We start from the raw sequence: 26,131 nt of genomic DNA, 5'->3' as shown, positions 1-26,131 counted from the left end.
TCAAAGACACCCTTACACATTGTGACAACCGACACCATCAAGGGGTCGGTTGTCACACACTATGGCGTTGTTTTTCACAGTATTATCTTAATGGGAATACTCTTAAAAAGAAGGCAAGAAAGCAGAACTAAATTTGATTGCATTGTCAAGTTGACAAATAGGCCTACATAACTTACTAATTCTTCTTCTCCATCTGGGGTGGAGTGCACTGGAGTGCAGTAGCCTTGGCAGCTGGTCTAGTTTGGGATGCACTGGGTTGTTTTGATTTTGTTGCCCTTTTTTGCCTGTTTGTTTTCTTTCCTTCTCTGGGGTCTCAGTGAGGATACAGCTTGACAATTTCTTACGTTATTGGATTCCTTTTCTGGCTGCAGCCTTTGGATAACATGTGACAACCAACCCCCCCAAAAATTTGACAACCAACCCCAACTTGAATTTCTTGCTAGCATCAAGGCCAACAACTATCTGACAACTAATTAGCTTGCTAACAACAATCTAAACTATAGCTTACCCTTCACACTTTTTTAGGGTAACACGTGTTTTGTCATAAACCCATTGTATAAAAGCCTAGAAGAAAGATACAGAGGAGCTAAATATTTTAAATTTGACATGAAAAACACAAACAGTCCTCTCACCTCAAATTCAGCAGTCTAACTCCAAGGAAGACTATGTAGGTGACCTTTGATCCCAATTCTGCATATTTGCATACCACAATTTCACAGACAGCGCCTTCTGGTTCCGAGATATAACGATTGTGAAAACCAACCCGTGTGACATATAACCCCGTTCTCCCCTGCCCACTGTCAACCAAAATGACATACCCTACTTTGTCAACAGGTACAGGAGGTCAGCCAGAAAATAATTAGGACCCGTTGTAAATGGAAAGATGATGTCTATTCGCAACTGCTGGTGGAATGGGGCCAGTACATTGACCACGACATAACATCCACCCCTCAAAGCACCGGGACTTCAGCTCATTGGACTGGCGAGGACTGTTCGTCCACATGTGAAAATAAGCATCCATGCTTTCCCATTGAGGTAAACTAAATCACAACAGTCTTTGTACAATGTGCTTACCAGTAGTAAACCATGCGTGTTGTCTTGGTACTAATCCTGTGTCAAATGAGTTTCCAATTTTAGAAGTAGACTTATCTGCTTTTTTTCAAAGTTCGGATGAGAAGATCTAAAGATATGCCACTCTATTATCTGTTTGGTTTATATGAAGAGTGAGCCACAAGCTACTTTAGCTCAGGTTAGAATAAAGGCTGTTTTCTTGGGCTTCCTGATTTTGGGCACATAATCTAGGACTTCACTGCTCTTAACCAATAAGTAGTCAGGCAAACAACCCCATAAAAACAGAAATTGTTTATTATACACCATGCTTTTAGAACCAACATTTAACTAATGAGATAAAACATATTGATAGTAATAGGTCTAATAATATTATTCCAGGATCACAAAAACAAATACATTTTTATTTAAAGTATGTCAAGTTGCTAGCAAAGCAGATTGTTATTAATAGTCTTGTCTTCTCTACAGACAAAGGATCCTGAAACTGGTGCAATCGGCTGCATGCCCTTTCATCGCTCGAAACCGGCCTGCTTTGGGACTTTCAACCCTTGGTTTGATAATATACTAGCCATGCAGCGACAACAGATGAACAGCATCACATCATTCCTGGATGCTTCGAATGTGTACGGCAGCACTCCTAGGTTGCAGAGCTTCCTGCGTGACCTTTCTGGCCATAACGGGAGACTTGCTGTTAACGACGAATACAGCGATTACAGAGGCAGGGCCTACCTTCCATTTGTAGCCAATGTGCCCTCACCCTGTCGCAGGGAGGAATTCCAAGTGGATTGCTTCAGTGCTGGGGACGGCCGGGTTAACGAGGGTCTGCCCCTGACCTCTTTGCATACACTGTGGCTTAGGGAACACAATCGGGTTGCGGAGGCACTGGCACACTTGAACGGTCACTGGAGCCCGGAGACTGTTTACCAAGAAACTCGCAAGATTATTGGAGCACTGCACCAGGTATGTGAATAGCAACTCACCTCACATTAACACCCTTCAATCTTCAAAAATACACATTTAAGAAGCTGGAACTAGTGAATTGATTAACACGTTTTTTGCTGATTATTTGTCAATTTCATCAGACAGTTGTCCCCAGTCTAAGTTTTTTGCCTCTGCTTTTCAACATAATGTTATATCATAAAAGCCATCCATCCTTTGCAGAATCCCACAGAGGTCTCACATAATTGCAAAAGTTACTTTTAAAATGGGACTTTTTGTCACACTTTTTTTTTTTTTTCCGCAAAACAGACTCTGTACTGTTATTCAGTTATTCAGGTTTGAGGTGAGTGGTCTTAATACTTTTGAAATATAAGCTTGCACCAATAATGTATAGTACTCATTAAACTGCAACCCACAGTTTGCAAGACAACACTGGATTCTTTCCACAAGACAGCTGGTGCCTTATTGCAGTGTTCACATTGCAGGAAAAAATAAACCATGATTTGAGCTTTTGCAGAGATGAAAACGTGATTCTTGCATTCATTGTTGGGATTGTAAATTTCACAGCAACTACCCAAGTACAGTACAGCTTTAGAAGATCAATTTTCTGAAGTTTGTTGAATTGATAATGCTGGCTATTCACAACAACATTATGTAATCATTTGAAAGGCCATATTTTTTTAATTCCCCTCGTTTGTACATATCCAAACACTGCATTTAAAATGCCACTTTTGTCATCTTAGAACAGTTACTTCCCCAAAGTCCAATGACAGCAGCAACACTCTCAAGACAAACTATTTTACGTAAAATCTATTTCAGAGCACAGTAGGCTATATCTGAAAACTGTAAAAAGAGCTGGAGCTTTCAATTTTATCATATGCATGTACAGTATGTGTGTGTTTGTGGGTGGGGTCGGGGGTACACTACAAGACTTGTAAAAACAGATGAAAAGGTCAGAAGCCATTGCAAAAGTCAAAGCCTATTATTTACAGGAAACAGGAAATAACAATGACCAATTTACAACATCCGCTTTTCATCCTGACTTGTATTTCAATCATTTTCAGCTTATTGACACCCCCCGTTTTTAACACAGGCTTTCTGTTTCTGTTTTGATATTTCCCCTAATCACATCATCACTTTAGAATGCTCCCCCTGGGTTTATGGATAGTAAACTGAACATGTACTGGGTGACAAACTATCAGAACTTAGTCTCAAGTAGGCCTAGAATATATTGCAGCTAAAATAAACAAAATCTGAAGGAAACATCCAACATACCAAAAAAAATACATATACAGGTCCTTCTCAAAAAATTAGCATATTGTGATAAAGTTCAATATTTTCTGTAATGTACTGATAAACATTAGACTTTCATATATTTTAGATTCATTACACACAACTGAAGTAGTTCAAGCCTTTTATTGTTTTAATATTGATGATTTTGGCAAAAAAGTAAAGAAAAACCAAAAATCCCTATCTCAAAAAATTTGCATATTTCATCCGACCAATAAAAGAAAAGTGTTTTTAATACAAAAAAGTCAACCTTCAAATAATTATGTTCAGTTATGCACTCAATACTTGGTCGGGAATCCTTTCGCAGAAATGACTGCTTCAATGCGGCGTGGCATGGAGGCAATCAGCCTGTGGCACTGCTGAGGTGTTATGGAGGCCCAGGATGCTTCGATAGCGGCCTTAAGCTCATCCACAGTGTTGGGTCTGGTGTCTCTCAACTTCCTCTTCACAATATCCCACAGATTCTCTATGGGGTTCAGGTCAGGAGAGTTGGCAGGCCAATTGAGCACAGTAATACCATGGTCAGTAAACCATTTACCAGTAGTTTTGGCACTATGAGCAGGTGCCAGGTCTTGTTGAAAAATGAAATCTTCATCTCCATAAAGCTTTTCAGCAGATGTAAGCATGAAGTGCTCCAACATCTCCTGATAGCTAGCTGCATTGACCCTGCCTTTGATAAAACACAGTGGACCAACACCAGCAGCTGACATGGCACCCCAGACCATCACTGACTGTGGGTACTTGACACTGGACTTCAGGCATTTTGGCATTTCCTTCTCCCCAGTCTTCCTCCAGACTCTGGCACCTTGATTTCCGAATGACATGCAAAATTTGCTTTCATCCGAAAAAAAGTACTTTGGACCACTGAGCAACAGTCCAGTGCTGCTTCTCTGTAGCCCAGGTCAGGCGCTTTTGCCGCTGTTTCTGGTTCAAAAGTGGCTTGACCTGGGGAATGCGGCACCTGTAGCCCATTTCCTGCACACGCCTGTGCACGGTGGCTCTGGATGTTTCTACTCCAGACTCAGTCCACTGCTTCCGCAGGTCCCCCAAGGTCTGGAATCGGCCCTTCTCCACAATCCTCCTCAGGGTCCGGTCACCTCTTCTGGTTGTGCAGCGTTTTCTGCCACACTTTTTCCTTCCCACAGACTTCCCACTGAGGTGCCTTGATACAGCACTCTGGGAACAGCCTATTCGCTCAGAAATGTCTTTCTGTGTCTTACCCTCTTGCTTGAGGGTGTCAATGATGGCCTTCTGGACAGCAGTCAGGTCGGCAGTCTTACCCATGATTGCGGTTTTGAGTAATGAACCAGGCTGGGAGTTTTTAAAAGCCTCAGGAATCTTTTGCAGGTGTTTAGAGTTAATTAGTTGATTCAGATGATTAGGTTAAGAGCTCGTTTAGAGTACCTTTTCATGATATGCTAATTTTTTTAGATAGGTATTTGGGGTTTTCATGAGCTGTATGCCAAAATCATCAGTATTAAAACAACAAAAGACCTGAAATATTTCAGTTGGTGTGCAATGAATCTAAAATATATGAAAGTTCAATTATTATCATTACATTATGGAAAATAATCAACTTTATCACAATATGCAAATTTTTTGAGAAGGACCTGTATATATACACTCACCGGCCACTTTATTAGGTACAGCGGGTAATTTTTTTGTTAACACATATAACTAATCAGCCAATCACATGTCAGCAACTCAATGCATTTAGGCATGTGGACCTGGACGGGACAACTTATTGAGGTTGAAACCGAGCAACAGAATGGGGAAGAAAGGGGTTTTAAGTGACTTTGAACATGGCAATGTTGAGGGTGTCAGGAGGGCTGGTATGAGTATTTCAGAAACTGCATATCTACTGGGATTTTCACTCTAAACCATCTCTAAGGTTTACATAGAATGGTCCAAAAAAGAAAAAATACCCAGTGAGCGGCATTTGTGTGGACATAAAATGCCTTGTTGAAGTCAGAGGTCAGGGGAGGATGGGCATACTGGTTCGAGATGCTAGAAAGGCAGCAGTAACTCAAATAACCACTCGTTACAACCATGGTATGCAGAATACCATCTCTGAACGCAAAACACGACCAACCTTGAAGCAGATGGGCTACAGCAACAGAAGACCCCACCGGGTGCCACTCATGTCAGCTAAAAACAGGAAAACGAGGCCACAATTCTCACAGGATCACCAATATTGGTCAATAGAAGATTGAAAAATCATGCCTGTTCTGATGAGCCTCGATTTCAGTTGCGACATTCAGATGGCAGGTTCAGAATTTGGCGTGAACAACATGAAAGTATGGATCATCCTGCCGTGCACCATCAACCATGCCATGTTCAAAGTCACCTAAACCCCCTTTCTTCCCCATTCTGATGCTCGGTTTGACTTCAGTACATTGTCTTGAACACGTCTAAATGCATAAATGCATTAAATTGCTGCCATGTGATTGGCTGATTAGCTTTTTGTTATTAAGCCATTGAACAGGTGTACCTAATAAAGTGGCCGGTGAGTGTGTGTATATATATATATATACACTCAACAAAAATATAAACGCAACACTTTTGTTTTTACTCCCATTTTTCATGAGATGGACTTAAAGATCTAAAATTCATTCCAGATACACAACATTACCATTTCTCTCAAACATTGTTCACAAATCTGTCTAAATGTGTGATAGTGAGCACTTCTGCTTTGCTGAGATAATCCATCCCACCTCACAGGTGTGCCACATCAAGATGCTGATCTATCTGACATCATGATTAGTGCACAGGTGTGCCTTAGACTGTCCACAATAAAAGGCCACTCTGAAATGTGCATTTTTTTGCTTTATTGCTTTATTATTGCTTTATTATTACTCAGAACCAGTCAGTATCTGGTGTGACCACCATTTGCCTCATGCAGTGCAACACATCTTCTTCGCATAGAGTTTATCAGATTGTCAATTGTGGCCTGTGGAATGTTGGTCCACTCCTCTTCAATGGCTGTGCGAAGTTGCTGGATATTAGTGGGAAGTGGTGCACGCTGTCGTATACGCCGGTCAAGCACATCCCAAACATGCTCAATGGGTGACATGTCCGGTGAGTATGCTGGCCATGCAAGAACTGGGACATTTTCAGCTTCCAAGAATTGTGTACAGATCCTTGCAACATGGGGCCGTGCATTATCTTGCTGAAACGTGAGGTGATGTTCATGGATGTATGGCACAACAATGGGCCTCAGGATCTCATCACGGTATCTCTGTGCATTCAAAATGCCATCAATAAAATGCACCTGTGTTCTTCGTCCATAACAGATGCCTGCCCATACCATAACCCCACCACCACCATGGGCCACTCGATCCACAACATTGACATCAGCAAAGCGCTCACCCACACGACGCCACACACGCTGTCTGCCATCTGCCCTGAACAATGTAAACCTCTCCAACGTGCCAGACGCCATCGAATGTGAGCATTTGCCCTCTCAAGTCTGTTACGGCGACGAGCTGGAGTCAGGTCAAGACCCCGATGAGGACGACGAGCATGCAGTTGAGCTTCCCTGAGACGGTTTCTGACAGTTTGTGCAGAAATTGTTTGGTTATGCAAACCAATTGTTTCAGCAGCTGTCTCAGTGGCTGGTCTCAGACGATCTTGGAGGTGAACTTGCTGGATGTGGAGGTCCTGGGCTGGTGTGGTTACACGTGGTCTGCGGTTGTGAGGCCGGTTGGATGTACTGCCATATTCTCTGAAACGCCTTTGGAGACGGCTTATGGTGGAGAAATTAACATTCAATGCACGAGCAACAGATCTGGTTGACATTCCTGCTGTCAGCATGCCAATTGCACGCTCCCTCAATGCTTGTGGCATCTGTGGCATTTTGCTGTGAGACAAAACTGCACATTTCAGGGTGGCCTTTTATTGTGGACAGTCTAAGGCACACCTGTGCACTAATCATGATGTCAGATCAGCATCTTGATGTGGCACACCTGTGAGGTGGGATGGATTATCTCAGCAAAGCAGAAGTGCTCACTATCACACATTTAGACAGATTTGTGAACAATGTTTGAGAGAAATGGTAATATTGTGTATCTGGAATGAATTTTAGATCTTTAAGTCCATCTCATGAAAAATGGGAGCAAAAACAAAAGTGTTGCGTTTATATTTTTGTTGAGTGTATATATATATATATATATATATATATATATATATGCTCAATATGCAGAACATTGCCCATGATACATTATAATTACTTATTGCATTATTATTCTTCTTGATGAAGCATTTAACGTTTGTAGCCTGCGGAGGTGGAGATAGTTTCTACTTTTATTATATACAAATTGGTAAGTTCTGCTGCACAAATTTGTCCTGGTAAGAAACATAACTTTTGTCTAGTGTCAGTTTGTTCAAAATATAACTGTTTTACATCTGTAGCCAGGGATGAAATCAATCTTTTTTCAGAACTGCTAACATCACATCTGAAATGTGACACAGTTTTTGACAGCGATCAAAAGCCCAAAAAAATTAAGATATGCACCAATCCAGTGTTTGAGCAAAGTTTCTTAGTAACGTTCCTCCATGGCATTGAAGACTGTTCGTCTTTAAATCACGAGGAGATAGACTGCTTATCCCAGAATAATTGACAGCGCAGTCTGGGGACTGCTCCTCAAATGGGACTGGGATTATCTCCAGGACTCTGGCTCAGAACTCGGACAGTCTAAGCTGTGTTTTTCCTGCCACAGTTGACATGTTGTGGCTCAACTTCATTTTGTGCAGAGTTCACAAATACATATTTATCAAATATTAGGGATACTATATTTTAATTTCTCTTTGCAGATGTCCACATAAGGCTGCTTTTAATTGTATCATAATTGTGTTCCGGGAGTTTCTGAGACTCTATATTTGGTAAATCAATTAAACTAATTAAGTTGTCTTTTTATTCTTTCAGCCGGAATAGGTTAATGTTAAAGAGACTATCATTCCTATACCCTACTATTCAACTATTTGGAAAATATAACACTTCTTCTATGTATTTTCTACATTTAAAATAGATTTTACCTCAAAAGTAGAAGAATTTAATGATAAAATGTCCATTTAGTATGAAAGGGGATAATACTGCTATAATCATATTTCTTTTTAAAAAATCAATCAATTTTGAATCTGTTTTCCGGACCAGGAAAGCCCATTCCTGCTCAACGATTTTTGAACCACAGCGGTGCAAGTAGTAATTTTCTACGAACTTTTACTTGTTAGATTGAACTGTGATTTGTCAGTTCATAGTATGTTCAGCTGCTATTAAGACTTGTCTTCTCTTGATCTATTTTGAAGTTTCAACAATAATAAAGCATCTGCCTTACTTGACACTGAAAACACTTGGCTGGTTTTATATTAATGACGTCTATTTGTAAAGAGGAATTCCTATGACCTAAAATCATATAAGAACATTAACAAATGCAGATAAGTCCTCTCAGCCCCCCATGACTGTATAGAATCAACCTTTTCTAAGTGTCATCAAAGCAACAAAAAAACGTTAATCGTGTCAGGTTCCAATGCTCCATTTCGAATTAAACACCACATAACACAAATGTTTTACTCTTTTGTGTGATACTGTAACTAAACTGTGTTAGGATTCAGGTGGTCAACTGAGGCCTTTACGAATAGTGAGAAGGACAGATGGAATTCTCTGGGGTGAACTGTGAGGGGACTAATGTGCAATCATATGTCTGAGCTCGACAACTACACTGGAAACCATGTGGGACTCCCTTTTGGCTGCATGTATTGATTCACAGGATATTGATAATGATGTTCCAGGCAGGATATGCTGTAATTCATTAAGATATGCTCTTATTCAAAGTAGTGTGGCTTCATAGCAAATGTGTGATGCACACCATCCTTATAATGTCATTCCTTTCACGACTATCTAAGATACTCTTTTTTGCTTCTTTGTGACCCCACCTTCCTTTTTTTAACTTTCAGATCATAACATTTAGAGATTATCTTCCAAAAATACTCGGCCCGGAGGCTTTTGAACATTTCATTGGACACTACCAGGGATATGATCCAATGACAGACCCCTCAAGCACCAACGTGTTTGCCACTGCTGCATTCCGGTTCGGCCACGCTAACGTCGGTCCTGTTATCAGTAGACTGAACGGGAGCTTTCAGGAAGATGAGCTTTTCTCAAACTTGAAACTGCGAGATGCTTTCTTCTCTCCAGGGAGAATAGTCTTTGAAGGTCAGTACACTCTTATAAAGCTGCCTATCGGAACTATATGCATCCTGCAAGCACGCTAAACACACCGTGAGAAGAGAGGAACAAAAAAATGTCTTTGTGTCTTAGTGCAATTCAAGTGACTCTTGCTGAATAGACGTGAATAGAAGTATTTTATGTCATACCTAGTACATGACTTACTGTACAGTGTGTCCTTGGCTCCCAGGAGATTAATTCCAGAAAATGTAATGATCCATCCAACACACTGCAGGGACCTTTTCAATTAATTATCAGGACATTGACTGACTTATTTTTATTACTGACATTATTCTATTCAACAGATGAAGTTGCACTTTATCTGTCATATACAGATGCATTTATATATTGGCTCGTGGCTATAGCCAACAAATGAAAGGTTTTATTTCTCAATCTTGGGTCTATTATTCCCATTATTATGACGATTGTAATTTATTAACAGATCTCTGCCCTCGCCACCTCCGCTGTAGAGGCTTAGGAAACAAACACTGCAGGAATACAACATTCTGTATATGGTGGCAAGCAGCACAAACCTCCTAAGATTCTACCAAATAAACTTCCACTCCAGCATATGTGTCTAGCTTATTGTTCCTCAGCCTGGCTGTTTTGAGCTGCACTGTGCAGAATGATGTATGGACATAGTTTGACATTAGAAGTCAGTTTTTGTATGAATCTACTGAATCTCAATCTGCAAGCAGCTGATAAAAGTAAATATTATTATTATTATTTTTAAAATAAAACCCTTATAAAACTGTTTATAACTGTTGTATGTCCAAATCAGTTAAAAAATAAGAAAATAATATTCCCACCAATTCAGAGCTCACAGTGTGGAGAGCAACCTCTATCTAACCATGATGCATCAATGCAAGATCATCCAAAACACAAGTAGATTGCGACTGGTTCATTCACACAACCAGCTTCCAGTTTGCCTTTCCTAAAGAAGGCCCTCGCGGATCACTTTGAAACTAGTACCCCTCCAGAGAAATGTCAGGCTGGCTGATTTTTTCCTTGATCCATTATTTCCCCTGACATAAGCTTCACAGCTCAGTTCATAGTACTTCTTCATGACCGCAATTTTCAACAGTCAGTCACTCAAAGAAAAGATGCCAAATACCTTAACACTTGTATATTAATCCATCATCTTCTTTGACAGAATCATTGGTCTTAAGTAGCCTGGCTCCGCCCGCCTACCTACTTCCGCTCAATTTTCATTTTACTTCAGTAGTCAGTCTCTAGCTATATCCCATTCCAGAGACCGCGCCTACGCGGTCTATGAAGGCTATAGCCCGTGAAGGCCGATTCGAAAGCCGAACGAGCGTTGTTAAACGAGACGGTCTCCGCAGGTCTCCGTTTACGAGCATTTCCGGTTTGCATAACAAGCCGTTACCTTGCATGACGACTCGCCGCTCCTGTACTGCCTAGCAACCCTGATTGCTGCCAACGGAAACAGCCTTGTCAACGGAGGAAAAAAGAAAAATAAGTTGCCTACCAGGCGAAAACAAAAAAAGTACAAGAAGAAATAGAAGAAAATACAAGAAAATAAGAAAGGAAGATAAAGTTAAGAAGATGGAATAACACGTTACTGTTTTGTTATTTTTTATTTTATTTTATGCCATCTCTGAAAAAAACGCAATGAATCTTGGGATATGTTGGGCCGTGAAGGATACATCTGTTGGACCCTTCGAAACCGTGAAACGAAGGCTGCATTTCTCTGCCGCATATGAAGGAGCCTTCCGAATGGAACAAGCCTTTGCGCGCCGCTATGACGCAATCGGTCTTCAAATGCAGCCTTCCTAGGCTGCAACCCCTGAATTGAGATTCACCCTCTATGTCCATGGTCAGTCTGGGGCTGGGGTGTGTTCATGAAATTCTGCTTGTCGAGATTGTTGGTCATCCAATCAGCAATCAGAGCGAATGGTTGAGAACGATGACATTGAAGTCGCGCTCCAGTTTCAGTTGAATGCTGCGTTCCCTTATACTCGGAAATTTCCGACTTGGTAGTTCCGAGTTCCGACCTGTCTGTGTTCCAGTGCATCTGCTCGGGAAAGTATGGACGCCTACAACCTTTCTCACCCAAATAGCTAAACGTTAGGCTCTAGCAAGTTACCGTTGCCAGGTACCGGTAAATCCATAGACTACACTATGTAGTGAAGTCGGAAATGTTCTATTTCCCTGTACAACTGAAACGCACCGTCAGAAGCCGGCTCACATACGTCTGACCAAACGTGATGCGATTGGTTGGCTAATCCAGACACCCGCCTCCAAGTGAGTGAACATTTGCCAATTACAGAACTTCCAGACCTTATGTACAAATTAAATTAAGTACGATGGTCTGGTTGGACCAGGCTAGGTCTTAAGGGCGTTGCTATGTAATCTCTCTGTTAATCACTTCAATCAACATTGTAGGTTGCATTCAGATGGAGTTCATGGAGACACTTTTTTTTTACACAAGCCTACATTATGGTTCATTTCACAGTGCAAAGCTTCAGCCGCTTGGTGTATCTAATTAACTTTATTCTTAATCAATAAACAATTTTTTATTAAATTCACAGCGTTGCTGTCTTTGAGATAATTTTGCTGACCTCCAGTGGCAAGTGTGTATGTTGGTCCAGTGATATAGAAAGTTGTGCTGTGTAATCCTACCGAAGAACACACCAATCAGAACAACTCTGTATTCGCAAACCATATACTTTATATTCAATTTTTTTCCCTGTCGGTTTGCAATGAGTAATTACAGACTGCGAACAATTATAACGCTAATTGCTGTTTTCTGACATCAAAACACACAATCTATATACGTACATTGCTTTGAAGGGCAAATTGTTCAAAACTCATCTAGAAACAGGAAGCAAATAATTTTGTCATGAGTGCTTAGAGTAGTTCTGCCTCCCACAGAGAGAACAATCTTAAAAGCTGTATCTTATTCAGAAAATAAGCAATACTGTTTTTGTGTCTAGGTGGAATTGATCTAATCCTGAGAGGCATAATTGGAACTGAAGCATCAGCTAATACTGCAGACAAGCTTCTGACAGAGGAGTTAACTAATAGGCTGGTCGTTCTTAACCAGCAAAATCCGATGGACTTGGCTTCACTGAATCTGCAGAGAGGACGAGATCACGCTCTACCAGGTAAGTGCTGGGCCCAGAATCAGTGCCATTCAGTTAAAGTTGCACTATGCAGTTTAAATGTGCATGTTTGAAATGTGCGGCATTGCAGTCAAATAATGTGGTAGCTTCAAGGCTTTGTATATATAAAAATATGCCAATGTGAGACATGTCTTAATTGAAGGGAGGACCACCCAACCTTTTTTGTATAAAACAAAATGGTGTGTGTAATAAGCATCTCCTGTGATGAACCTTAAAGCATAGTGAAAAACAGAGTCCAGGAGTTTAAGGAATTCATGTGATGCATGCCGGTAAACCGTATCACTTTGTAAACATAGTTTCTGACATTAACTAATTCATTGATAACTTTCAAATGACAAACCACCTGTCTGTCAAATCATTAAAATGGTGATGCCTGTAGGTGCTTGTTAGTTGATTAGACAACATCCTGTTCTATTTTCAGCTTTGAGCTATTGATTGCAATAGTGCTGAACAATGTTATACCAGCTCTGCACATAGTTCTATGGGACACCAAACTAAACTGGGGTAAAACCTACAGCTTGAGACCTTGATAAAAACACAACACAAATGCAGTTTGAATATAACCTCAATCATGAGACTGAATTGCCATGTTACTTAATCTAATAACATTATTAAGGAATTAGTGGTTTACCCAAGATTAACCCTCATCCTACCAACCTATTTTATAAACATGGTAATTTTGACCTCAGGCATAAAGTAGTGAAAAAAACATCCATCATAGCAAATGTTCTACTTTTTCTTCTGAAAACCTTATTAGCTATGTAATTAATGTAATCTGAGTTAAAAAGAAAACGTATACTTTTTTATTCTAGGAGACATTTAATTTGCATATTGTCACCCTCTTAAAATAATGGCCTAAGTCACATTTTCAAGTTGTTCAGAAAACAGAAAAAACTGAACCATATATAGAGTATATGATATTTATGAATCATTTCAAACAAAAAGGTTATGACAATAGATGACTATTGATATACAAATAAGGATGTCAGTCAATTGTGTAACATGAAAGGATAAAATGACTTAGGCCAATTTATGAACATGCCTTTGCGATTTACACAATTTTGAACCTGACTTGGGCCAAATTAATTCTGGGATAAGTAAGGCAAAACAGTGCATTTCTTTTTTTCCCCAACTACTGTAACATACCATGAGGAAGGGTATGCCACAAACATTTGAATATGCTAGTGGAGTACACATATACTCATGAGGGAAGTTTGGCTGTGAATGGCACCATTAATCCACTCTACCGACACAAGACTACAGACTCGGCACCCCACAACTCTCATGATAATCAACAGAGACTTCAATCATGCCTCCCTCTCCAAAACTCTGCCCAGCTTCACACAGTATGTGAAATGTAAAACCAGAGGAAATACAATCCTGGACTTGCTTTATGCCAATGTGAGGGAGGCATACAGCTCCTCTCCCCTCCCACCCCTCGGCCAGTCTGACCACAACCTGATACACCTTACACCTGTGTACAAGCCTGTAGTAAGCAAGCAGCCGGCTACCACCAGGACTGTGAAGGTGTGGTCTAGAGAGGCTGAGGAGGCCCTGCAGGACTGCTGCCAGAGAACAGACTGGGATCTGTTCCTGGAGGACCACGCAGAGGACATTGAGTGACTCTCCCATTGCATTACAGATAACATCAGGTTCTGTGAGGACAGCGTTGTACCCATCAAGAAGGTCCGCTGTTTTCCTAACAACAAACCCTGGATCATTAAAAACCTACTCAACAGGAAGAAGAGGGCTTTCATGGCAGGAGACAGAGAGGGGGTAAAATCAGTTCAGAAGGAACTGAGAAGGGAACTAAGGGCGGCCAAAAACAGCTATAGGGAGAGGCTGGAGGGCAAGCTCCAAATTAACAGTGCCAAGGAGGTTGGGATGGGATGAAGAAGATCACGGGACACAAACTGCCAGGTCCAGCTGTGGCGGGCGGACATGAACGTGCTAATGAGCTGAACCTATTTTTCAACAGGTTTGACTCAACCCCTGCCCCAGTCAGCTCAGCAGGTCAGTCTGTGCCCCCCTTCCTCCACCTCCCCTCCCTCCCCTACTTCCCCTCCCTCTCCCCCTCCCTTTTCCCCTCATCCCCCCCTAGTTACCAGTCTTGTCATCACATCAAGCCAGGTGAGGCGGGAGCTATCAAAGCTCCAGAGGAATAAGGCAATGGGTCCGGACAACATCAATCTCAAAGTGCTTAAAGCGTGTGCCGGACAGCTTGCTGGAGTGTTCCAAAACCTCTTCAACCTTTCCCTGAGGCTGAAGAAGGTGCCCCAGTTGTGGAAGCCCTCCTGCATTGTTCCGGTGCCTAAGATAGCTCGCCCCAGCTCTCCCAACGATTACAGGCCAGTGGTGCTGATCTCACACATAATGAAGACCTTCGAAAGACTCACCTTAAGCCCCAGATGTGTGACTCCATGGACCCACTGCAGTTTGCGTACCAGGCCCAACTCAGCGTGGACAGCGCCATCATTTACCTGCTGCACAGGGCTTACTCACACCTGGAGAAGCCGGGGAGCTCAGTGAGAGTCATGTTCTTCGACTTCTCCAGTGCGTTCAATACCATCCAGCCTACCCTGCTTGAGAAGAAGCTCTCAGCAATGCAGGTACACCCCGACATGGTTGCTTGGATTGGTGACTACCATTCCAGCAGGCCACAGTACGTGTGGCTGCAGAGCGGCCTGTCAGATGTTGTGATGAGCAACACTGGCGCACCCCAAGGAACAGTACTTTCACCCTTCCTCTTTACCATCTACACCTCTGACTTCAGCTTCAACTCTGGAACTTGCCATCTCCAGAAATTCTCAGACGACTCCTCCATCGTGGGCTGCATCAGTGAGGACAGGGAGGACGAGTACAGAGGTGTGGTGGAGGACTTCGTCAGATGGTCAGAGGAGAATCACCTCCAACTCAACATCGGCAAGACCAGGGGGCTAGTGGTGGACTTCCGCCGGAAGAGGAAGCAAGCCCCCAACACCTATTACCATCCAGGGGGTTGAAATAGAGACGGTGGATTCGTATAAATTCCTTGGAGTACACATCAACAATAAGCTGGACTGGTCAGACAACACAGAGGCCCTCTACCGGAAGAGTCAGAGCAGACTCTTCTTCCTCAGGAGGCTCAGGTCGTTTGACGTGTGTGGCAGGCTACCAAGGACATTTTATCTGTCTGTGTCCTTCCACTGCTGCTGGGCTGTTTTTGCAACAAACAAATTTCTCCTACAGGGATTAATAAAGTTGTATCTTATCTTATCTTTTCTTATCAATGCACACAATAAGGGTTCAATGGTTATTTAATGCTTAATAAGCATTAATCAATGGTTATTTAATGCTTAATAAGCATTAATTAATGGTTATTTAATGCTTAATAAGCATTAATAAATGCTAAGTTAATGTTTTATAAGCATGAACTTAGCATTAAAGGTGGGTTAAGCGGATCGTCTTTGTTAAAATTCCCTAGCCTAGGCTGTGTATTAACAAGATTTTTGTCAGTGCTCACACAGTATGGACAGGTAGCATATTGGGAGGAGATATTCACTGATGTTGACAAAAAGCGATTTGTCAACAAACATTCTGAATAATCATTTACCACACCTTTAAATTAACTGATTAACTAAGATATTAAGCATGAACTAAGCATTACGTGAATAATCATGGTAATTAAACATAAACTTACTGTTAATGCTGATTAACCCCCTAACCCTAAACCTTATTGTAAATGTTTACCATATTTGGTTATAATTTCATATAAAATATGTTTTTTTACAAACCACCGCCATTTTGAAACGCTTATAAAATTGCCTAAGTCACTCCGTCTAGTGACTTAGGCTAAATAAAATGGCCTAATTCACACTCTTGACATAGGCCATTACACTAAAAGGGTGATATCACATGATCTGTTCAACTGAGGATGCTGAGAGTTTTACCAGAGGTGGCCAGCATCACAAGGAGCTGATTTAGGCAAGAAAATCATTTTTGCAAAAAAGTGACTTAGGCCATTATTTTAAGAGGGTGACGATATTGTATTCAATTGATGTACACTTGAATGTAAATTGCAACATTAAAGGTCACATATTATGCTAAATGCACTTTTTAAATGTGTTCTAACATATCCATGGGTCCACGGTGTGCCTAGAGACTGCCAAAATATTTAAAAAAATAACAATCTCTCCTTTTCTCACTCTCCCCCTTTCTGAAACCCCCACCCCTCCCCCCCAATATACTCCAGTCAGAATTCTCCTCGTTTCTGACCTCACAAACTGGAAAGCCAGAAGCTTTCACTGTGCAGCCCACACCCCTATTTCTTATTGGTCCACGTCCCTGACAGACAGAGGGCGAGGCGTATCTGGCTTCGCTTCCGGACAGGGGGCGGGGGGAGCTCAAAGATTGTATATTTACGAGGGGAGCTGCAGCTCTTTTTTAAAAAATAGGCCATTGTGAGATTAGCTGAACATCAGCATAGTAGGGGAGAGTGGCCTAAGTTGTGCATTTTGGAAGTTGTGCCACCCCTTGTTTCTAGAAAACCGTGGAAGAAATTGGAAATGTGACCACATATTTAAGAAGAGCCATCCATTTGACTCATCCTGTAAAGAAGGGAGACACAAGGAATAAGATATAAGCACATTTAAGCTCAAAAAACTGTGTTTTGCCTTTCAAAGTAAAATTTCCATGATTAAGGTTTTTTGATTATTGTGTCTGAACAATTATAGACAAGTTTGAAAACATTTGACACATGTTTTAGTGCTTTGGTATGCTACATTTTGAGTCTATACAGTTAGCACGATGTCAGCCCTAAATTGCTGCATCATGCTTATTATCCAAATTTCTGGGATTGGGGTGATTTGTGCCAAAGGGCCTGGGTGAGTTATAAGTAAGTAAGTAAGTAAAATGTATTTATAAAAGCACATTTATGACAGTTTGCACTGTCCAAAGTGCTGTACATAGTGCATTCAGTAGGTAAACAATGAAGGTAAAATAACAATAACCAAAATAAAAGACGTAAAGCCCATACATCCACATAAACACAGATAGTAGTGCAAAGGTAAGATAGTTAATGGGGAGGAAACACCAGGGTGTACAAATGGGTTTTGAGCCTTGATTTAAAGGCAGAAATGTAGGGGAATCACATTTGTCAGGTGGCAGTTGGTTCCACAAGCACGGAGCAACTAGTGCAAAGTACATTTCTGAGAGTTGTGCCAGTGGCATGGCTGTATACGCTGGTCACCAAAAGAAAGTGATTGTCTACAGTAGCTCAGAAGAGAGTGAAATCTCCATTCCACTTAACGACACCACTGATGAGAGTTCAAATGGCCAGAAAGATGATGATGGTGACTTTGTCATTGTGAACTTTGCAGGTAAAACCATTAGATCTGCTAGGCCTTGTTTAAGAAAATTGTCCTTCAATCTTTGTCAACTATTTACTTTATTTACTTTAAATACACCTTAAATAAGTGATTGTCTAATGGATTTGTCTTGCAGTACAGTTTATGAGATATATATCAATGGCACAATTCACCCCATGGTATTCTCTCCAACCGCACAACTTACACCACACCGGGGGCAAGTTGTGCATCAAGACAACTTTTTTTCCGAAAGCTATATTTCTTCAACAGTTTATTCCAGATCCAAAGTTTTTATTGCCAGGGATGCACAACACCCTGAAATATATGTACATATTTGAGTTGGAGACTTTACTGTCAAGGCCTTACTTTAAAGTCACTTTGAGTGAAAAGTTGCACAACTTAGGCCACTCTCCCCTACAATAAATTATCTGAAAGTTTTTTTCAGCAAACAATTAAAGAAAAACGTATTATGGGCCACTAAGACCATATAATATGGTGTATAATAGTACCGAAAAGTGTATAATATGGGAGCTTTAACATAACATTTAGCCCTAGTACAATCCACATTATAAAGGTTTTACCCTTGTTTTAATCTGGTTTCATTTAGTTTTAAGTTATTTACATACACATTATTTGTATCATATTTATATGCTGATCATACCTCCTCACACAAAGTAATTTTGACCGCAATATAGAATCCAAAATGTTTATATTTTATGTTTTTTTCAATGCAAAAGTAGAGAGCGACCCTAGTCTCAATATGAGCTCCCGTCAATATAAAGACTGAATCAAATAAAGACTTCCAATTATATCATAAAGTTAATGTAATGGTGTTTAGATGTGGTTAATGATGTGCTCAGTTAATATTGTCAAGTGACAGGAGGAGCAAACCGCCTGCTGATTTGTGTCTGTCTCCTCTAAATGACTGACAGAGTTCTCCTTACCCCCCTGCTGGTGTATGGTAGGGGAGAATGGGGTTATAGGTCACACGGGTTGGTTGTCACAATCCTTATATCTCGGGACCAGAAGGCGCTGTCTGTGAAATTTTGGTATGTAAATATCCAGAATTGCGATCAGAGGTCACCTACATAGTCTTCCTTGGAGTTAGACTGGTGAATTTGAGGTGAGAGGACTGTTTGTGTTTTTCATGTCAAATTGAAAATATTTAGCTCCTCAGTATTTTTCTTCTAGGCTTTTACACAATGGGTTTATAACAAAACACTTGTTACCCTAAAAAAGTGTGAAGGGTAAGCCATAGTTTAGATTGTTGTTAGCAAGCTAAGTAGTTGTCAGATGGTTGTTGGCCTTGATGCTAGCAAGAAATTCAAGTTGGGGTTGGTCGTCACATCTTTTTGGGGGTTGGTTGTCACATGTTATCCAAAGGCTGCAGCCAGAAAAGGAACCCAATAAGAAATTGTCAAGCTCTCCTCACTGACACTCCAGATAAGGAAAATATAGAGCAGGAAAAGGCAGCTAGCATGCAAAAGAAAAAAGGGCAACACAATCAAAACAACCCAGTGCATCCTAAACTACTCCAGCTGCCAAGGCTACTGCACCCAAGTGCACTCCACCCCAGCTGGAGAAGAAGAAACAGTAAGTGATATAGGCCTCTTTGTCAAATTGACAATGCAATAAAACTTTCAAATTTAGTGTTGCTTTCTTGCCTTCTATTTAAGATTATTCCCATTAAGATAACATTGTGACAAACAACCCCATAGTGTGTGACAACCGACCCCTTAATGGGGTTGGTTGTCACAATGTGTAAGGGTGTATTTCAGTGGTGTCAAACATACGGTGTGATTTACATACAGATGATTTAATCCGACCTGCAGCACACATTTCTGAGCATTTAAAAAAAAAGTAAGTCTCTAGGCCATTCCTGTGAGGAGTTATGAATTGTTAAAGAAATAACCAAAATGCTCACTCCAGCCACTAGGGGGCCGCCAAAATAAAAAAAGCACATTTTAGCAACGTGGGAAATGGTAAATGGCAATCTTGCTTCACTGCTATTAATGTTTCCTCCAGTGCTTTATGGCGAAGTAAAAAAAAACAAAACAGTCATTAAAACAATTTTTATTTTTAGTGCTGAACAATTAATGTACTAGCAAGCGCGGTGTGTCTGCGGCTCTGCATGCGCGAAACAAGCAGGAGCATGTTAGTGTAGGCCTACAAGATTTATTTCCCAATTTTCTATGCTGCTTTATTTTTATGTTTTAAATTGGGAAAAACGAATTCCAAAACAACCAACAACCTCTGTATTTAAAAATAAATCAAAACAGTAGAAGTTGCACTTTTATTTAATTGTATTTTGTACTGTCTGCATGTTTAAACAAACTGTGTCCCTGTACATAGAGTAAACAAAATTGGACAACTGTAAGGTTGTTGTATTTGTGTATTCAAATAAACAGTTGTTTATTTCATTAGTGCGTATTGTCATCTTTGAGCAAAATACCCCTATGAAACTGCATAGGCGGAATTGGTCAATTTTGACACGGGTCAAATTGACCCCAATACATTTGTATTTTTAAAAAGTGCTAATTAAATGGGAATCAAAAAAGCAATTATATGAGGTCATCGGTGACCAATTGATTAAGTCAAGAAAAATAGGAAAGATATAGTAGATCACTTGTGAGATATGACACAAAATCTACCTCCAGGGTTAAAATGACCCCAGTCGATGTTGGTTAAGGGAAACTTACAACAATTGGTCTTCTCTCCTATATTTCAACAAGAAAGCTAAATGTGTAATGAATGTGCTGACTGGTATATTATAATGTACTGCTGAAATGATACTTTGCAGGATACAACGATTGGCGATTGTTCTGTGGGCTGAAGAGAATCCAGACGTTGGACGATTTCAAACACGTTGTGAGTGACGCCAGGGTTGCAGAGAAGATATTGAACACATACAAAAGTCCGGACAATATCGATGTATGGCTTGGAGGGCTTGTTGAAGACCTTTTGCCGGGGGCAAGAACTGGCTCGCTCTTTGCCTGCCTTATTGGAAAGCAGATGAAGGCGCTCCGTGATGGTGATAGGTCAGTGGCGGACTCAGACTGTTTGAAGGGCAGGGGCGAAAAAATAAAAAGGGCACATTCTGGACAACATGGGGCCCCACCAGCGGACACAGTTGCTTTTCTAACTTGATGGTGTTTTGTTCCCCCAACGGGGCCTTAAAGGCAGCGCTGCCTGGAAGGTCCTATCCCCTAACCTTTGCAAGCGCTGCCTTGAAGGTCCCATTTGGGGCACTTGTTACATCTCCATGTAGCACTTAAAAAAAATTGTTGGGCTCATACAATTAAAGGGGGGCTCTGGGGGTCCCCCCCCAGAAACTGTTTTGCTTCAAAGACACTGTTTCCCCTTATTCTAGCGACTTTATAAACACCAAAATGAGTTGTTCACATCATTGTGCACTTTCACATTTTAGCCAAAGAAAGGAGGATGCCTTGCTGCTTTCATCTTTACTAACATTTAAGTAAAAATTAGACTGGAGAAAATTCAATGTGCCGCTACCGTACAGTCTTTGACCGCTGACAGCCAGCTACGGAAACATTTAAGGACGTTTTCCTTCATGTTGAGGTGATAGCTGACTATTATCATCTCTCTTGCATGAAATGACCTACACTTGAATGATCTTGAACGCTCAAAAAATGTATATACATTTTAAACGGATTATGCAAACTGAAAATATTAAGTTTTTCTAACTTGGCATCTAATTGCGCTTTTCCACTATGGGTACTGACGGACATACTCTTAATCCGCTTTTTGCTTCGTTATCCAGTAGAGATTTAAATACCACTCGATGTAGCTGTTTGTCATAGCTACGCCACATGAAAGCAACGCCTCTTTCGCATTCCCCGTTCGTCGGCTACCAAAGAGAGGAACGTATGCACCTCAATAGAGTACCATAACATGTTTTTTTCGGTTTGCCATATTCTTGCTCCAGAGTGCACATCATCATCATTTAGGCCTATTGTATGGAGGGGCAACCTAGGGCACTCATTAATTTTTGTTCACGTGTAAAGGGCAGCCAATAAGGCACTTTCTCTCATTTTCACCACCATAGAGGGCACTTTAGCACACTTTTTCAACCATGGAGGCACCAGATGGGGAGAAGGACACTAGAAGGGCACTATAAGGACCAGACGGGCAGAAGGGCACTATCAGGGTACTAGAAGGGCACTAGAAGGACCAGGCGGGCAGAAGGGGACTATCAGGGCACTAGAAGGGCACCAGAAGGGCAAAAGGCCACTTGAAGGACCAGACGGGCAGAAGGGGACTATCAGGGTACTAGAAGGGCACTGGAAGGGCACTAGAAGGGCACTGGAAGGGCAAGACGGGCAGAAGGGGACTATCAGGGCACTAGAAGGGCACCAGATGGGCAGAAGGCCACTAGAAGGACCAGACGGGCAGAAGGGTACTAGAAGGACCAGACGGGCAGAAGGGTACTAGAAGGACCAGACGGTCAGAAGGGGACTAGAAGGACCAGACGGGCAGAAGGGGACTATCGGGGTACTATAGGGGGCACTAAAAGGGCACCAGACGGGCAGAAGGGGACTATATGGGCACTCATTAAGGCACGTCATTGAATTTTCTTGTTCTAGAGGGCACATCATCATAATTTATTGTATGAAGGTGCACCCTAGAGGGCACCTAATCATGTTTTGCACGTGAAAAGGGCAGCCAATAAGGCATTTCCTCTCGTTTTCGCCACTCTTGTAGGGCACTTTAGCGCTTTTTTTCATCCATTGAGCCTCGAGGGGGGGCAGTGCCCCCCCTGCCCCCCCCCTGAGTCCGCCACTGTGATAGGTACATTGGTATTTGCTTAATTTAAAGAATGCTATTTATCAGTGTTATGTACCTCACCTTTCACTGTATGACTTCAGAGATCAGGAGTACATTACTTTTTGAGGATTTTATTTATGTATTGAGACGTTTAATTATAAATGGAGAAATCAAGCATTTATTTTTTTGTTTCAGGTTTTGGTGGGAGGCTGAAGGTACATTCACTGAAATCCAGAAGGCTGAGCTTTCAAAAGGTTCACTGTCTCGGATCATCTGTGACAACACCGACATAGAAAAAGTCCTTCCTGATTCATTCAGGTTCAGGAAATACCCCTCTGGTTTCGTCTCTTGTGATCATATTCCATTGATCAATTTGGAAGCTTGGAGAGAGGGGAAGGGCCGAGGTGAGCTTAAAAAACTGTTGGGCTCAACATGACACAAAAGAAAAAATCATACATTCCTTTGATATGTTTTGTTCGACTAGGCATTAACATAAAAAAACGTTTACCATTCAATTTCAGCCTTAGAAGAGTGTGACCCTCCAAGAAAGATAGAGAATGGGGATTTTATTTTGACTTCCTCAGATGGCCGACTGATTGCTCTGTACTCGTGTTACGATGGATTCAAGTTGACAGGTACTGCTTCAATAGTTTGTGAGGGACATCGATGGAATGATCACCCCCCACAATGCACAGGTACGAGAACTGTTTTTGAACCTTATGTTTGTTTCATAGCTTCTGTTTGGAAAGACTATTTATATGTAGAGTAGTTTAACCCCAAAAAGTGATTCTGGTTAATAAGCTCGCAGGTTTATGACATTTCTCGTGCAGCAACATATTGAATAGTATGCAGATCAGCAAAGGAAAGATTTGGTTTTGTACTACAGATTTGCCTCAGCACAAATCTATTGTTGGACATGCAGCACTGCAGTTCTCTTGTCTGACTGGAACTTTACTGCTATCTGCTGGTACTAATGGAGAAATGTTCCAAAATGAATATATTGGGAAGGGGCTGCTTTAGGAGTTTAGCCAGTGAGTCAAATTCTCAGTGCCATTATTGTATAGCATTTTTTAAATCCACGTTCAGCAAAATCCCAAAGTTGGATTAAATGAAATACATTATTTGGTAGTGTTGAATGTTTTAATGAGTTCATCAACTTCCAAGCAGTAATTTACATCAAAGTAGTGGGCCTCAGTGACCTGGATCTCGGTTTAGTCAGGTAATTTATCATAGTGAACAGAATATTTTCTTAAATTTAGATTTTAAAAATACCTCACTAACGAAATTTCAAGAAAATATTTACAAAATCAAAACTTTTTTTTACATTTTTACCATTTTCACCACCAATCAGCATATTGTATGTGCGACTCATTATTTTTAATCAATTATGAAAAGATAGTCATGAGAGTCACAATTATGAGAACAGCTAAACCTAATTTGAAGGTCAGAAACTCAAGCAGCTTTATGGCTTAACGCAGGGGTGCCCACACTTTTTCAGCTTGTGAGCTACTTTTAAAATGACCAAGTCAAGAAGATCTACCTACTATAAAAATGGAAAACCTATATGTATTTAAACATATATTGATCATTATTTATATGTACAATATAATTTGGTGTACCTTGCATAACTGCATGAACCCATATTGCCAGGCCCGCCTCAACCTGCCATTAGGCCCTGGGGCTGAGAGGTTTCATAGGCTCCCTGAGTGGCCGTCTTACAACCAAAAATGTGCAATATTTATTTTGATTAATAAACTAGGGCTGTCAAACGATTACAATTTTTAATCAGATTAATCACAGGATTCTGTGGATTAATACCGATTAATCACGATTAATTTTACCATTCGAAAAATGCCTGAAAAATTTGAATTTTCTCTTTATATTGTTGTATGAACGGAAAGATACATTTAAAATGACTATTTCTATTAATTGAAAATTCAAATGATGGTTTTTATACTGAAAATAAATTTAAATCAAACTAAAATATATACGACACCATAATTCAATTGGTCTGTCTCTTTACTATGTCTTTGGGCAAATATAGTCTATATAATGGCATTTATTTTGTGAATCTATAGGTTGTGCATTCTTGAATACAACTTGAATACCATCCGCGGTGTGTGTGTGTGTGTGTGTGTGTGTGTGTGTGTGTGTGTGTGTGTGTGTGTGTGTGTGTGTGTGTGTGTGTGTGTGTGTGTGTGTGTGTGTGTGTGTGTGTGTGTGTGTGTGTGTGTGTGTGTGTGTGTGTGTGTGTGTGTGTGTGTGTGTGTGTGTGTGTGTGTGTGTGTGTGTGTGTGTGTGTGTACGCGCGAACACGTCCTAGGGGACTGTTCATGTGTGCCAGGAAGCCGACGTTATGTTGATGTCTACTCACACACACACCTCTGAAAACTGCAGACGTTTGTGTCCTCGCGGCCTCTGAACAGAGCGGACAATGTTTCTCCTCCTGTTGCTCCCGACATCAACTGTCACCTGCGGCAGTTGATTTTATACTATCTATGCCCCCGACACAGACGTGACCGTTAGCAGTTTAAAACACGGCATGGGCTAGCGTGCTGCTATGTTTGGCTGCGCGCAGCTACTGATCCTGGGTCAGTCACAACGTTAGACTGACTGTAGTACAGAGCCGGTGGGATGCACGGCGAGGATCATTCTGCACATGCGTTAATTGCGATAAAAAAATTAACGTGTTAATTCCAGAAATTAATCACCCTGCGTTAACGCGATAATTTTGACAGCCCCATAATGAACAAATCATTTTAAGGTAATACAGTATTTCCCACAGGAATTTGGGAGACTGTGGTGGGGATTCAGGACATTCTTGGGGGCTCCGGGGGCATGCCCCCATAATTTGAACCTTTTAAAGTAAAATGTATCAATCTGGTGCATTTTGAGAAGAAAACTAAGGCTAAATCAGCTGTGTCCTATGTGAGCTATTTAGTACTATTTTCTGGAATAATTTGGAGACACAGAATTACCAAAGATTAGGAGGATTATATTGAACAAATGTATTTAAAAAAAAAAAAATTATTGAAAGACTGCCATGCGATCTACCCACAATGCCTTCACGATCGACTGGTAGATCGCGATCGACGTAATGCTTAAAGCAATGGTTGAGCATTTTGGTTCAATGCACTTTCTCCCTTTATTGCTAAGAGTTAGATGGGAATCATGAATAAATGGTGCAATAATATAGTCAGTTACATAACCACTTGCAACACAGTGACTATATTGTTAATATTGCAATGTCTGTATAAATTTATCGGGATATTGTAATTAAACAGAATATATCGCTCTATATTGTAAATATACCAGTACCACAGAACCCTTATGAA

At 41.0% G+C, this 26,131-nt stretch overlaps 1 protein-coding gene across 1 annotated transcript; it reads left to right on the top strand.

Annotated features, from left to right (window-relative positions):
• Positions 1–1,638: 1,638 nt before the first annotated feature.
• Positions 1,639–24,481, top strand: LOC307261993 (thyroid peroxidase-like; the record flags this gene model as incomplete). Its single annotated transcript, XM_080042724.1, has 7 exons — positions 1,639–2,028; positions 9,250–9,508; positions 12,478–12,648; positions 20,812–21,049; positions 22,992–23,200; positions 23,318–23,431; positions 24,447–24,481. 7 exons carry the CDS (start codon positions 1,639–1,641, stop codon positions 24,479–24,481), a joined length of 1,416 nt encoding a protein of 471 aa, XP_079898850.1.
• Positions 24,482–26,131: the final 1,650 nt, after the last annotated feature.

Source organism: Ammodytes marinus, assembly GCF_949987685.1.
Source record: "Ammodytes marinus genome assembly, chromosome: 15".
NCBI lineage: Eukaryota > Metazoa > Chordata > Actinopteri > Uranoscopiformes > Ammodytidae > Ammodytes > Ammodytes marinus.
The sequence above is the reverse complement of the archived record's forward strand: the minus strand, read 5'-3'. Positions and strand labels throughout refer to the sequence as shown.